Source organism: Zea mays, chromosome 4, assembly GCF_902167145.1.
Source record: "Zea mays cultivar B73 chromosome 4, Zm-B73-REFERENCE-NAM-5.0, whole genome shotgun sequence".
NCBI classification, from domain to species: domain Eukaryota; kingdom Viridiplantae; phylum Streptophyta; class Magnoliopsida; order Poales; family Poaceae; genus Zea; species Zea mays.
Genome location: NC_050099.1, coordinates 239,802,700 through 239,817,852, shown reverse-complemented (window position 1 = coordinate 239,817,852; position 15,153 = coordinate 239,802,700). Strand labels below are relative to the sequence as shown.

The 15,153-nt window shown below is 46.1% G+C and overlaps 1 protein-coding gene across 1 annotated transcript; it reads left to right on the top strand.

Annotated features, from left to right (window-relative positions):
* The first annotated feature begins 304 nt into the window (after positions 1 to 304).
* On the top strand, positions 305 to 13,302 carry LOC100501569 (putative SPOC domain / Transcription elongation factor S-II protein). Its single transcript, XM_008681638.4, has 5 exons — positions 305 to 734; positions 1,861 to 4,011; positions 4,841 to 4,961; positions 11,885 to 11,944; positions 12,032 to 13,302. Exons 2-5 carry the CDS (start codon positions 1,931 to 1,933, stop codon positions 13,010 to 13,012), a joined length of 3,243 nt encoding a protein of 1,080 aa, XP_008679860.1. The 5' UTR covers positions 305 to 734; positions 1,861 to 1,930; the 3' UTR covers positions 13,013 to 13,302.
* The last annotated feature ends 1,851 nt before the right edge of the window (positions 13,303 to 15,153 follow it).

Sequence of the window (15,153 nt, the reverse complement as noted above, 5' to 3'; positions counted from 1 at the left end):
CATCATAACCAAGATGAGTTGAGCATCTAAAACATGTTTGGCATGTCTCTGCTCTAGGTTAGAGTAGCTTTACTTCAAAACTATGGAAGCTCTGCTATAAAGTTTAGATTGTTTTCTCATAACCACTGATAGTGGCGGATAAATAATTCACAATTCTATGTGTTAGATTGCTTTTTAAAAATTTCAGATTAGCAAAAGAGGTACTTTATTTATTTTTACTATAGCTCTCAAAACTCCACGGAGTTTACAACTCTAAAGTGAAAGTGTTTGATAGATTTTAGCCAACTTCTTCTTAGAATTTTGCTCCAAAGCTATGCCAAACACAATTAACGTCTCGCTGTGATGCATTCCTATAGTTCACTGATGAGACCACCTAGAGGACGTTGACAAGCTGTTCAAGGAGATCAACCACAATGGCAAATCAGTAAAAAGTGCTTCACGAGCACACGAAAACTTTCCAGCTTCAGAGTTCGTGCCGCGCGACGCACGCTGTTTGCGCCGCAGCAGCCAGCAGCATGGGAATAGACACTCTTTACAGACCTGCTCGCCCGTCTCGTCCACACGCAACCACAAATCAACGAGACCTGCATACATCGATAACCCTAAAACCCCAAATCGCCCATTTCCCGATTCGCATCGCCGCCGCCGCCGCGGGGCTTACCGGCTGGTGCCGCCGAGCGCTGGGCTCACCGCGGGCCGACGCCACCGCCCCACGGGCCACGGCTTCCCTCGATGTACGGTGAAAGCCTGTCCCGCCATACAAACACGGTTTACGCACGATCGGTGCTCGCAGGTTTTGTTGCGTGTATGCTTCCGTGTGGCGTTCTGTGTCGCGGTTGGATGTGTGGAGTGGGTGAATTTGTAGTTGGATGAGCGTTCGGGGGATTTTTTTTTTTTTTTTTTTGGGGGGGGGGGGGGGGGGGGGGGGGGGTCACTTCCCCTTGCGCTCCCATGTCTCGTGAAAATTCGTATTCAGCGCGTGTCTATGTTCCGTGCTAGAGTGTATGTGAGGACACCCGTTTTGCAACCTTGCGCGCGGCGCTCAAATCATGCGATGGTTTTGGGCTCGTGATGTTGAGCAGATGCTCTTTGTTGATGCTTTCGGCTAATTAAATATTTTGAGTCATATGTGGATTGGGACCGTAGATTCAGCGTCTTTGCTGTGCTGGGGATGTTCTATATGCAATTTTTTTACCGTGTTAGGCTGTAGACAGATTGATCTATGTTACCTTGCAAACTCTATTGGAGCAAACCATGCAAATCAACACAAAAATGGAGATGAAGAAGACCTTTTAAAAATACCCAGGAGAGTTGGAAGGGTTGATTTAAAATATGATTTTTTTGAAAGGTCCTCCTACCCCCATTCTTGCATTGGTTTGCACGGTTTGTACCAACGGGTTGTTTTGCACCTGATATGTTATCGGAAGAAACTAGCCTGAATCACACTTCTTTCTGCTAGCTATAGGAACATCCAGTATTCTTCCTGTATTCAGTTTAGGTTGAAAGTACTGCATGATACTTTTGTAGTACATGCTGTCATCTTAGCACATTAGCTCTCTAAGTGATGTATTAGTTTCATGGAATAGTTTTATCATTAAACAGACTGCATTGGCTGTGTGCATCTTTTAGTATTTGCAGTGCTCCACTTGAATGCCTTTTGTGGTTCACACTATATCCCACATTTTATTATAGAAGAATGCTTCTGATTTCCTAGTTAGGGGCTATTTGGTGTTTGGACAAGTTTAGTTAAAAATATCAAATAATTTGACCTATGCACTTACGGTTATGATGCAGATACTCAGTGTTTACTCTCTTTTTTCTTGAATATAATGTGCCTCCACTTATTTGTCTCATTTTCAGATGTCTGCATTTTGAAGTTTGGTAAATAGCATTGTTATATGTGCCAAGAGTTTTGGGAGTTACTGGCATAATGGAATTCTCAAAGCAAGGGCAGGCACCCATGCCAAACAACATCGGACTACAACCGCTGCCCTCTTCAAATGTCCAATCTAATCAAACAGAGTATCCATCTCTGTTTTATCCATCATCATTGCCTGGTGACTGGAGTTCACATATGGGAACCTCAGTACCAGTTAGCTCATATTATATTGTCCCCATGAATCAGCAATCAGTCCAGCTAGGTGCTTCGAGGCCAGAGGTTTCACATCCGGCACAACCTTTGCTAAGTAGGGTATCATTGAGGCCACCCCAGCAGGTGCTAAATATTCAAACATCTTTGCCAGCAATGGCTGGATCACAACCCTCACCATCTATGGCAGGCAGGAAATCACAACAGAAAGTTGCTTCTCCAAAGGTTCAAATGCTGAAATCTCCATCATTCCAGTCATCTAATAAGCGGTCTGCACAGAAGGAGCTACCGTCAAAGGTCCAGCATCATCAACTTGAATCTGTTAGGTCCAAGTTCAGGGAGTCACTTATTGCTGCGCTGAGTTTGGATTTGGATCAGCAGAATAGGAGTCAGTCTCCTGATAATGTGCAGTCTGATGGTTCTACAGATAAATTCAAACCAGCAGCAGGAGATGTGGTACAGGATTTAGCGGCAAACACATCAAAAGATGTGTGCACAACCAATTCAGGTGTAGCCACAACTGTAGCTCCCAGTAGATGTGAGGAAAATGAGAAGTTAATCAGTGGTTTAGCTTCAGAGATGACCATGAGCATCAACGATGACATGCAGCAACCATCAAATCAGGTTTCTTCAGAAGACGACTTATTGGGTCAGTGTATGGTTGCAGATGAACTTTTGCAAGGTCACGGGCTTAGTTGGGTTTCTGATCATGTTGCCGGGATTTCTAAACCTAACGCAGAACCTAATGATTTAAAAAGGCCGCAAACTTCTGATGTGGAGTCTGAGTCAAAAAGAATAAAGTCTGCTAATGAATTAGCAATGGATGAGGAGAAATTTAATCAAAGGGCTGAAAGTTTGGCGTTTAGAATTGAAGAGGAGCTGTTCAAATTGTTTCGTGGGGTAAATAAGAAGTACAAGGAAAAGGGCAGATCTCTTTTGTTTAATTTGAAAGACAAAAGCAACCCTGAGCTAAGAGAGAGGGTTTTGTCTGGAGATATTGCGCCTGAGCGCCTTTGTTCAATGACTGCAGAAGAACTTGCCTCCAAAGAACTCTCAGAGTGGCGGCTGGCTAAAGCTGAGGAGTTTGCACAGATGGTTGTCCTTCCTAATATGGAGGTTGACCCAAGGCGTTTGGTTAGAAAAACTCACAAAGGAGAGTTCCAAGTTGAAGTCGAAGAACCAGATGGTTTCTCAGTGGAGGTTGAACTTGGGAGTAATCTTACTAACATTCCATCAAAAACCGTCGAAGATCAGGCCAAGTCTAATGGAACAGATGGTAAAGAAGATGTTCAAGAAAAAGACAAAGCATCTGATGGCACTTCACAAGATGAGGGTGGCAGAACAGGCAACAATGATATGCCAGGTGATGTACAATATATCGATAATGAGAAAGCTGATCTCATGCAGGAACTTATTTTGGATGACATGAAGGACACCGTAAATCTCCCACCGATCCCTTCTTTAGATGAATTCATGCAGGGCTTAGATTCCGAGCCACCTTTTGTTGATCTCTCAGTTGGGACTCCTCAAGAAGATGTCAATGACTCTGAGGAACCTGGCACCACCATGGAGCCTGAGGACCTTCCAGAGACAGAGGATAATGCATCTACACCAGAGAAATTTGAATCTGAATCTGATAAATCATCTGCACAGGTTAACAGCGAGCCTAAGCTAGAGTCACCAGGAGATACAGCGGTTCCAAATTCGGATCTTACTGAACCACGTGATGGAGAGCTGAATAAATCCTCCCCCTCCCATGGCAAAGGTGAAGCCAAGAAAACGACGACTGATAATGCCTCTAATCCTGACTCTGTTCATCAGGATCAGGCAGCCAGTATCCCTATGATACGTGAGAGCATATGGGAAGGTGCAATTCAGCTGAACGTGTCTTCACTCTCTAATGTTGTTGCTATTTTCAAAAGGTATGTGTTCATCTGCACGTTTTGTTTTTTAATGACTGATCATATGTATGTAATGTTGATCTAACACATTATCCTTTACATCTTCATATTTTTCTGCACTTCCAAACCAATTTGATGTTCTGCTTTTCATCTTGACATTATTGTGGCCATATTAAGGCCATTATTAAGTTTAGAACTTCTGAATAACATTTCCTGTTTAGGAAAAAAACTCACACAAATGCTCAAGTCATGGTCCTTTAAAGTTATGCAAATGCACCACTTTACAAATGGAAGTTGAGCTACACTTTTGTAGTGCAACCAATAGAAATGGAGTTTTACATTTCAGCAGTTAAGAATCACTCATAATGTCAATAACTTTTTAACATGTTATGTGTTTTGATTTAATTCATTCCTTTGTTTATGGTATCCCTGGAGATTCTTCTTTGGGCTATGTTTCTATGTGCGAACTTGGTAGATATGCTGGTCTGTGCTAATTCTAGTAGGGTTACTGTTTCCACATTCTTCCAACCAATTCATACACTCAATATTGGTATACTAACACTTTTGAAGAAAAGTGAGCGCAATTGCAAATGTTTCAAATTATTATTATTGGCTTGCCGTAGCAGTAGTGTTTATATACCACGGATATGTGATCTGGTTTTAAGTTAACAATAACAACGGATGCAGGTTGTGTTGTTTTGTTGTCCTAAATATCTGTTACTCTGATTTTTGTACTATCAGTGAATATTAATTGATCGCAAACTAGTGAGTGCATGGAAATGTGTAATTGACAGAATGTATTTGTCCTATTTGGACTGCAGCTAACTGTCTTAAAATTTGTATTTTTCAGTGGTGAAAAGCCATCATTAAAAGTTTGGCGTAGCTTTGTTGAGATTAAGGGAAGAGTTAAACTTAGTGCTTTTCAAGAATTTGTCGAGCAGCTTCCCAAATCTAGAAGCCGTGCTATAATGGTAATTCTTTTTCTTGCTGTAGTCTGTTTATATATTCTATTTGTAACAGGTTTAAAATTCTGGTGAAAGTATATTATCTTTGTGTCTAATTACTGGATATTCTGAGTTGTAGTGCAAGCACTTATTTGATATTTGAGATGAACAATGGTTTTTTTTTTTTTTTCTCGAACACGCAAGAGAACTGCGCGTCATTATATTGAAAGAGAGAAAGGTCCGAAATGGACCAAAGTACAAAGCCCTAACAGGCAATAATACAAAGAAAAATAAAACAATGTAGCCTCATACACTAGGAAAAGCCCTAGCCCCCCTAGCAAAAGCAGCCAGAAGCCCAAGACTCTCGAGCTGCTTCGCACCAGCCAAACACCAGCACTCCACCTCATCCAAGAAAAGTCTCTGAATGGTGCTTAGTGACGGGTTGACACCATCAAATACCGCCCTATTGCGATGCAGCCATAAACACCAGGCCCCCAGGATAATGAGACTATGGAAACCTTTTCTGATATGTTTGGGGACCTTTCTATGCACCTTGCCCCACCAATCCACAAAAGAGCCCGCCTCCCTAGTAGGCGTAAGATGACCCATCCTCAAAGCTGAAAATATAATATGCCAAAATTGTCTAGCGAAACTGCAAGAGCACAAGAGGTGCAATATAGTTTCCTGCTCTTGATCACATAGTGGACAGACCACCGGGTGAGGTAATCCTTTCCTCTGAAGTCTATCCGCAGTCCAACATTTATTCCTTATCGCCAGCCAAACAAAAAATTTGCATTTGGGGGGTGCCCACGACTTCCACACCCATTTCCATGGCTGGAAAATAATAGCTCCCATAAACAACGCCGAATAACAAGATTTGGAAGAGAAAACACCAGAGCTCGAGTGCACCCACACATGTCTGTCCTCCTCCAGATTAAGCACCACTCCACTTAAAGCATCCCACAGCTGCAAATACTGATGTAGACCAATCAAAGATAAAGGATTCGTGATATCGCGAACCCATTGCCCATTATGCAACGCCTGAGCAACAGTTCTCGAACTAAATGGCTTGCTGCTCACCATATTAACAACTTCAGGTGCAAAATCCTGTATCCTCTGCCCATTCAGCCATCTGTCTGACCAGAAAAAAGTATTGGTCCCATTCCCAACAACAGAGATCACCGAAGCATTAAAAAATTGTCTAACTTGCTGCTGCACAGGGATACACAAACCAAGCCACGGCCGAGATGGATCAGTCTTCTCTAGCCAGAGCCACTTAGCCTGCAGTGCCCAACTCATCAATTGCAAATTAGGAACACCAAGACCCCCTAAACTTAGTGGCCTTGTCACACTCTCCCAGGGAACAGCACAACTTCCACCATTCACCTCCTTTCGCCCTTTCCAAAGAAACCCTCTGCGAATCTTGTCAATTGATTTAATAACCCATTTGGGAATTTTAATTGCAATAAGGAGATAAATTGGGATGGCTGATAAGACAAACCGCACCAATGTTGTCCTGCCGGCCAGGTTCAATAAACGAGCCTTCCAGTTAGGGAGTCTGTCTGCAATTTTATCTATCCATATCTTAAGATCATTTCGCTTCAGCTTCCTGTCTGAGATTGGCAGCCCCAAGTAAGAGCAAGGAAATGAGGCCAAACTGCACCTCAGCACATTGCAGCCCTCTTGAACCACATGCTCCTCACATCTGATAGGAATAGCATAACTCTTATTCAAATTGGTAACCAATCCAGAGGCTGACCCAAAACAATTCAGAATTAATCTAACACATTTCAGATCTTCCTCAATAGGTTTAACAAACAGGACCACATCATCAGCGTAGATAGAAAGCCTATTACGGACTCCTGCCCTTTCCAAGCTATGCAGCAATCCCCTACATTCAGCAGCCCTAAATAGACTGCTAAGCACGTCCATGATCAGCACAAACAACATAGGAGAGAGAGGGTCTCCCTGACGAAGACCTCTCCGATGCTTTATATGGATTCCAGGAGACCCATTTAATAACACTTGCGTAGAAGCTGAAGCCAGCAGATTTGAAATCAAATTGCGCCAAATAGGACCGAAACCCAGGTGAGATAAAACTTCAAGAAGGAAAGCCCACGAGACCGAGTCAAAGGCCTTAGAAATGTCAAGCTTCAGAAACAGGCTGTCAACCTTTCTCTTGTGAAGGGATTTAATCGATTGTTGGACCAACATAAAATTATCATGAATCGATCTACCTCTGATAAAAGCACTTTGATTAGCTTCAACCAATTCATGCAGACGAGGGCCCAAACGATTAGCGAGTAATTTTGTGACCAATTTAGCAACACTATGAATTAGGCTAATTGGCCTGAAATCACCAGCCGACGAAGCATCCATCTTTTTAGGAATCAAAATAATGTAGGAGGAATTCAGTTGCCCCAATCTCTGAAAATTGCCCTGGTGAATGATAGACAGAGCCGCCAGCAGATCCACCTTAATGATACTCCAACAAGATTTATAGAACCTCCCTGTAAACCCATCAGGCCCAGGAGCCTTATCAGACGGAAGGCACGCAATTGTGTCCAACACTTCTTTCTCTGAGAAGGGGCACTCAAGATCACTGAGATCCACGGCCTCTCTGTGACAACTCGATAAATTAATAGTGCTTTGCCTCTGAAAATCAGCACCCAAAAGACCGGAAAAAAATTCATCTAGCACCTCCTGCATATCCTCATGGTTAGAGACCACTCTACCTTCATCTTCTAGATATGAAATGAAATTTCTTTTCTTCCTGAAACGAGCCTGCATATGAAAGAATTTAGTATTTGCATCCCCCTCTTTTAGGTACTTAATCCTGGACCTCAATCTTGCAATTGTTCTTTCCATAGAAGCATAAACAAAACAATGTTGCTTCAGCTTTCCAATCAGCCAAAACTCATCTTCTGACAAAACTCTAAAGTCCTGTGCTGATTCCAGCCTATGCATCACCTCTCTAGCAAGACCCAACTGGTTACTCACATTTCCCACCTCTCTATGCCCCCAGGACTGCAGCTGTTTAGCAAGCCTTCTGAGCTTTAGGGACAGCCTTTCCAAAGCGCAGGTTGCCAACATTGGCTGATTCCATGAATCAGCCACCGCCTCATTGAAACCAGGGAGCTTGGGCCAGAAACCTTCAAAATGAAATCTGCGCTTCCCTCTACAATCCTCTCGAAATTTGAGAGTTAAAGGGCAATGATCAGAGCAAACAGAGGCGTTGCTATACAGCAGACAATCAGGGAAAAAATCCTCCCAACTAGATGTGCAAAAAACATGATCAAGCTTCACAAGGGTGGGATCCTGTCTCTGGTTCGACCAAGTAAATTTTCTGCCAATCAAAGGAATTTCTTTCAGCTCCATGGAGTTAATTAGATTCCTGAAATTACCCATCAAAGTCCTATTGATGTTGGAATTATTCTTATCCTCGGGCTTGAAAATCAAATTAAAATCACCACATAACAGCCATGGTCCAATACAAACATCTCTGATTTCTCTTAATTCTTGCAGGAAAGAAAGTTTGAAACTGTCCTGATGAGGCCCATACACTCCAGTAAACCACCAAGCAGCACCAGACTCATCCTGGAATTGAACTGATATCGAATAATCTTTTATAAAAGACGCAACCGAGGAGAAAGTACCATCACGCCAAGCAATCAGCACTCCCCCCCTAGAACCCTGAGCTGGTTTAAAAACATAATTACTGAAACCAGCCCCAAGGATGGAGAGTAAATCATAATCTGAAACGACACTTAATTTGGTTTCCTGCAAACAAATGATTGAAGGCCTAAGGTCAACCACCACAGATTTAACCGAATCCCTCTTTGCTCGGTCATTAAGGCCTCTCACATTCCAACACAAAAAACAGCGATCTATCATTGACATAAAGAAATCCACCTAAAGAGATAAACCAGCAACAGGCCCTAACACTGCCCCACAAGAGGCACCTGCCATCCAAAAAGCGCAGCAACTGCAGCAACATGGCTACCAGAGAGACCATTTTTGAATAACCTTGCATAACCGTTGGCATCATCAAGAGAGATGTTCTCCATCTCATCACAAAAACCCAAATGTCTACAGACCTGGGCAGCAGAACTAGAACCCAATTCTGGAGGAAACTTGGCCACCCTCCTGCTACGCCTGGGAATGAAATTAGCAGGCACAGTCCTCCTCCTTCTATTGGTGGTTCGAGGAGGAGGCAGCAAACTATTAATCGGACCAGTGACATCATTCTTGAACTCCAGCAGCTGTGAAGAAAGCACACACTCCTCATCCTGAACTGGCTCTATAACAAGCTTCTTTCTCCTGGAATAAACCTTGAGGCAGGGAGAAGCAACTGTCCAGCCATGAAGCATCTTACTGAGCAATAACGAAGACATTCTGTTCAAGGGATCAACAGTCCAAATAATTCTTTGCACAGAAATCCCAAACTTAACAATCACAGTCACACTGCCTGCAAGGACATCAATCACCTGAATATCAGAACCAGGCGGGTCAGCTGGCATAGATAGAACCGAAGACCCCAACTGAACAGCAGGCCCACAATCAACAGTGCCAACAAGAACCCCAGGAGCCACCATCCCATCCACCGAGATCAAGGGGAGAGAATGGGCGTCAACTGGATCCCAATCCACGTCCTGGGCAGTGGAGTCAGGAGATCCAGGAGCAACCACCTCATCAACCGCCAAAACCGGGAAAGAATGGGCATCAACTGGGAAGGAAATCACCGAGCCAGGGGACAGAGTGGACCCAGGCGCCATCCTCTCCACCCCGACCATCAGGGGAGAAATGGCATCGACTGGACCACCACCCGGCACCGCCGAGGAGACGCGCGGCCCAAGCCGAGAGAGCGCAGAGACCCTAGCGGAAGGAGATGGGTGATAGTGCAAATGTGGCCTCCGCCTGAGATTATCCCGATCACCATCATCCCCACCCAAATCCGGCAACGAAGGAGGGGGCTGGTCAGCACCAATCATGTCGCCAGAACGAATAACCTTCACTGCAATCTTGAACACCATGGTACGCGGAAACCAGGACCCGGCCTCCACAGCAACTCGCGGCTCAACGGCGTGAAGAAACAGAACATCCGGCAAAGCCTCAGGCGAGAAGCACCAAAAACTCACACTGAAAGCAGTCATATCTGCAGAATCCACACCCTCTGAAGAAACTGTGGAAAGACCTTGAACCAATCCGTGAGCCCCAAGCAAAAGCTCAGCTGTCTCCAAATCCCAAAGGTGCGCAGGAATCCCTTGCAATTCAATGTCGACGAGCACAGGCAAGGCACCTCCACCAGAAGCGAAAGCATGGCGAGACCATCTCCTAACATGCAGACGGAAAGGTGGCGCGAAAATCGAATGCCCATTTTGAATAATCTGTTCAGCCACTTCCACCGAAGGGAAAAAACAGAGGAATGAGTTTGGCGCAGCACGACGGAGATGGAGCGACTCTGCCTGAAGCTGAAACTTCAAAGCCAGCGCATCTCTGATCTCCAAGGCGCAGCCAAGACCCTCCTCTCCAACAACCGTGAGAATCAGCGCGCGACGAAGGCCCTCCTCAGCACGATCAATTCTGCCAGACCGTTTGAGGACGCAAACATTATGGGCAGACTCCACCGGAGGCACAACCGATCGCAGGCCAGAATCACCACCTGCATCGGCGCCGTTCTTCCGCTTTCTCTGACCCCGGCGGGTGCGCTTCCTCGCTTTCTCAACAGCAGACGAACCACCAGACAGCGGAGCAACCTCCATGGCGTGGCACGACGGCACCGGCAAAACACTGGGCCCCTTAGAAACCGGCCTCCACACTGAAACGCGCCGCGGAGGGGCAGGTGCAGTCGCACGGCGCGGGCACACGCGAAAGCGGTGCCCAGGCAGCCGGCAGTTAAAGCACCGCACGATACTCCGACAGGCCGCCGCCCGATGAGAGGAGGCGAAGCAGTTGAAGCACCTCCCACGCAAATCCACAGGGGGATGAAGGCTCCGAGGCACCGGCCGCTGAACGAACGAAGACCTCGTCTGGAGAAAGCTCTGGCCAGCGGACAGACGACGCCCCCTGCGGCCCACAACCTTCACCCAGCCGCCCCCAGCGCCATCACCAGAGGAGGAATCAGCGCCAGAGGAAGGGCGAGCAGAGACCAGAACGTCTCTGTAGGATGGCGGCTCCCCACCCTTCACCAGCGCGGCAACAGGGGAAGAAGACCCGCCCAGAAGAGACGAACGCCCACCAGAGAGAGGAAACGAAGGAGAACCCACCGACGCCGGGGAGAGAGAAGTGGTGGCCGCCGGGCTTGGAGCAAGCGCCGCCGTGTGGCTGTGGTGGGGAGCAAGGATCGAGGCGTCGGCGGGAGAGGTAACGCCAAGGGGTGGGTTCCGACGGGGCGGGAGCGGAAACGTTTCCGTCCGCATGGTTCCCTTTTGTCTCATGACTGTTATTACTTGTGAACTTACATATCCTAGATGAACAATGGTTGAAAAATGTTTTCAAGTCGGGCGACTTGCTGATCGTTATGGCTGACCGACTTGGGCGATTAATCGTGATTAATCACGATTAGTCGGACAACTTGAAAACATTAGCAAAGTGGGATAATTACGAGCTAAAAACAATACTACATCATTGCATGCCAGGTTTGTGTTAGCACCTATATGCAAATGGCACAATGTAAACTCTGTTTGAACTTTCAAATCCTGTAGAAATTGTAAACAATTGCCAGGACCTTAATACCTGGGCCCTAAATTGGCATCATGTTATATAATGCCCTTTGGCTTTGTCAGCCATAATATTCATGGAGTTCTAGAAGATGTGAATATCTGTTTCAGATTATTGTTCATACTGGAGTCAGTTAAGTGTTGTGTTTTACAACATGTGGACACTCTGCCTTTGGTTAGCTGTTGGTTATCTATTTCATGAGTTTAACTACATGGCAACTATTTTGATAGATAACTGAGCTGTGTTGGAAGGAGGGTTCATCAGAGAGCGGCCGCCAACATATCCTGCAGGTATACCTCTTGCCACTCACCACTGTTGGAGCAATCTTGTTAGAATATGGAGGATTGAATATACTAAATTTGCTTCTTGTTGTGCAGACTATTGATGCATACATTTCAGATGGGAGAGTAGGATTAGCTGAGCCTGCAGAAGGAATAGAGCTGTACCTGTGCCCTTCTCATGGGAAAACCGTGGAAATCCTCTCACGGCACTTGCCAAAGGAGCACCAGGAGAGCCTTGCTGTGGCGGGATCATCCTTCATCGGAGTCGTCGTATGGCGGAGGCCCGACATTCCTAGGGTACCCACCTCCCGCCACAGACATGATGGTTCCAAAAGGCAGTCGATCCTAGGGAAGCCACCGGTTACAAATCCAGCAGCCGCAAGGCCCTCCCTACCTCTCAACTCTTATGGTGCGCCACCAGGCTTTCCCAACCAGCGCCACCAGGAGGAGGAAGATGTAGCTGACGATGCCCCTCCGGGCTTTGGACCCGGTGTTGCTAGGGATGAGGATGATCTTCCTGAATTTAATTTTGTTAATCCGACACACCATGCTGCTAATGTAACTGCGCGTGCCTACATGGGTCGGCCACATGTACCACCACCCTCCGCTCGCCCAGCAGAGCAAATGAGGGAACTGGTTCAGAAGTATGGTAAAAGATCATCTGTTCAAGCCCCACGTACCTGGGATGACGATGACGACGACATACCAGAGTGGAACCCCAGCCAGACGATTAAACAGCCACCGCCACTGCCTCACGCCCCACAGCAACAGCCGTTGCCTCCACCTCCCGTCCAGCAGATGGACGCCTACCAGCAGCAGTACCACATCACAAGTGCAGTGCAGCCTCAGGTTCCCGTCGCATCGCTGACCCATGCCTACCTCCAGATCCAGCAGCCTGGGCAGGCATGGCAGCAGCCTAGCAATCCTTGGTGGCCGGCGCAGGGAGTTGCTGCCGCTGCCGCACAGATGACGAACATTGTACATCATCAACCACAGTATGGTGTAGTGCCTGGCAGTAGCGGCGTCCAGGGCTACGACTATAGCAGTGCGAGTGGTATGGCATGGAGGCCGAGATAGGACACTGTAAAATTCAGCTGGTTTTCTTCTGTAGCTGTGGTCTACCTGACTAGCGGGTGTTTTTTATTCCCTTTTTTTTGGTTAGCTGTTCATGTAAGTATATGAGTGGTGTTCGCCCGTACGAAGGATCTAATCTGGATGGACTAGATAGTTGCTGGCTGTATCCGTCTATCCAGCAATCCGTTTTGAACAGTAGTCTGTCTTCAGCTAGGCGCTGCCAGCAATAACAATAATGTACCGCAAAGTTTCTGAACTATATTTATACATTTCATGGCATTTGGTGGGACTGATATGCGCATCGAACTATATTCGCCGGGACATGTGGCAAGTTAGCTTTTGATGCCAGCGGTAGCCTCGAGGTGTCAATGGTGAATAAAATTCACGGGGTTTAGGCACCCCAAAGCTATCTATACCCATTCCTATAAGATTCCTATATTCTTCCTCGTTAGTCTTTGATGGATCTTCATCATTGACAAAAAAACATGATCACATTATATGACATTAACAGCTACATGACATCCAATAACAATACATCACAAATAAATGTAACATGTAACAAGCGAAAACATTGTTTAGCCATGCAAAACATCAAAAACAAAGCGACACATTCTAGAAATAAGTCAGATTCATACATGTAGCTTTTTAACTCGGAAAAAATTTTCAGCTCAAAACAAGCACCAAAAGCACTTTCTTCAGAATATGCATTATTAAACAATCTAAAGTGCTCAAAAAACATTCCTAAGGACAATTAGAACTTATTTAAACTTTAGAACCACTCATGGTTTAACTCCTTCACGATTTGCACTTTTTTGCCTCTATTTGAGCTAGATATCAAGTTGAATGTCACAATTTAACTCTTATGAACCTGCGAGTGCACACTTAGCATACTAGTTAGATCACAGGGTTGTGTTGGTCAATAATCATAAAAAACTAAGCTATAAATGACATAGAGCACATTTCCTTTTCATTATACAAGTATGGGTATATAATTAAAGCCCTCGCTGTTCTAGCTAAAGTGACGTCCTCACACCCGCAAGCTGGCGGCATATCCCTAACAATCCAACACTTCGCGCTCCCTGAGCCAACTTGCATAGGAATCAACTCCTTCCCCAACTTATCCCCAGTCACCTCTTCAGCGAAGTCAGAGTCAGGGCTGCCTTCGGCATCGCACGACGGACTCGAAGCCGGTGCGCACATACCCGCCAGTTTGACAGGCAAAGGTGGCCGACACCACCCTCACAAACAACATCATCCCTGCTCCCAAACGAAGCATCTATCAGGGCATGAAGCTAAAAGGGAAATGTGTCTTTGGACCATTTCTATAAATGTTTTGATGATTAGATGTTCAACACATATGGTTTTAATGGATATGTGCTAAAATGTTAAAGAGATGCAAATCAAGAATCAATGTATGTCTCTAGCCTTAGTGAATTGTTTTTTGTACTAACATATTCCTCTAAGTGATAGGAACCTTGTTAAATCAAATGAGATTGGATTGGAGAAGGTTGGCAGTGCCTAGCCAGACTTGCACCAGCCTGCGGGTACACCGGACTGTTCGGTGCCCAGGCTGGCGCGCTCGACGAACTCGCTGTTCTAGGGAAAAGTTGGGGTCGCTGCGGCTAAAATTCACCAAACTGTCAGGTGAGCTAGCAGCGCCCGCGCCAACGGTTGGCAGCGCAATCAGCGGACGACATGTGGCCTGCGCCAATGGTCACCAGGCCGCACCAGACTGTCCGGTGTGCCAAAGGGGGCCGTGGCTGCAACGGTCGGCTTCGCCAGGAAAGGAAGGAAATCACGACTGTTCACTGTCCGGTGGGGCATCGGACTGTCCGGTGCGCCCACGTACAGAAGGCAACTATTGCCTATCAAATGGAGCTCCAACGGCTTCTAGCTGCCTTGGAGTTATAAAAGGGACCCCTAGGCGCATGGAGCAGTACACTAAGCACCTCTTGAACATCCTAAGACGCCGAGACATCGCATTCGCGCATTTGATTCACTGTGATAGAGATTAGAGCACTTTTCTGAGTTATAACTCCGCTGTGCTGCTTTCTTGTGCTCACTCTCGTCTTGTGTGCGTGTTAGCGCTGCGACTCTCACTTTTGTGTGTGTTGCTATTCCTGCCTTACTCCCGTGCTCATTCG

Bases quoted from the DNA above. Each gene is read 5' to 3' on its own strand.
- LOC100501569 (XM_008681638.4), top strand. From the start codon at position 1,931: ATGGAATTCTCAAAGCAAGGGCAGGCACCCATGCCAAACAACATCGGA. The intron at 4,012-4,840 runs GTATGTGTTCAT...TGTATTTTTCAG, and splicing joins GTTGTTGCTATTTTCAAAAG to TGGTGAAAAGCCATCATTAA. The intron at 11,945-12,031 runs GTATACCTCTTG...CTTGTTGTGCAG, and splicing joins GCCGCCAACATATCCTGCAG to ACTATTGATGCATACATTTC.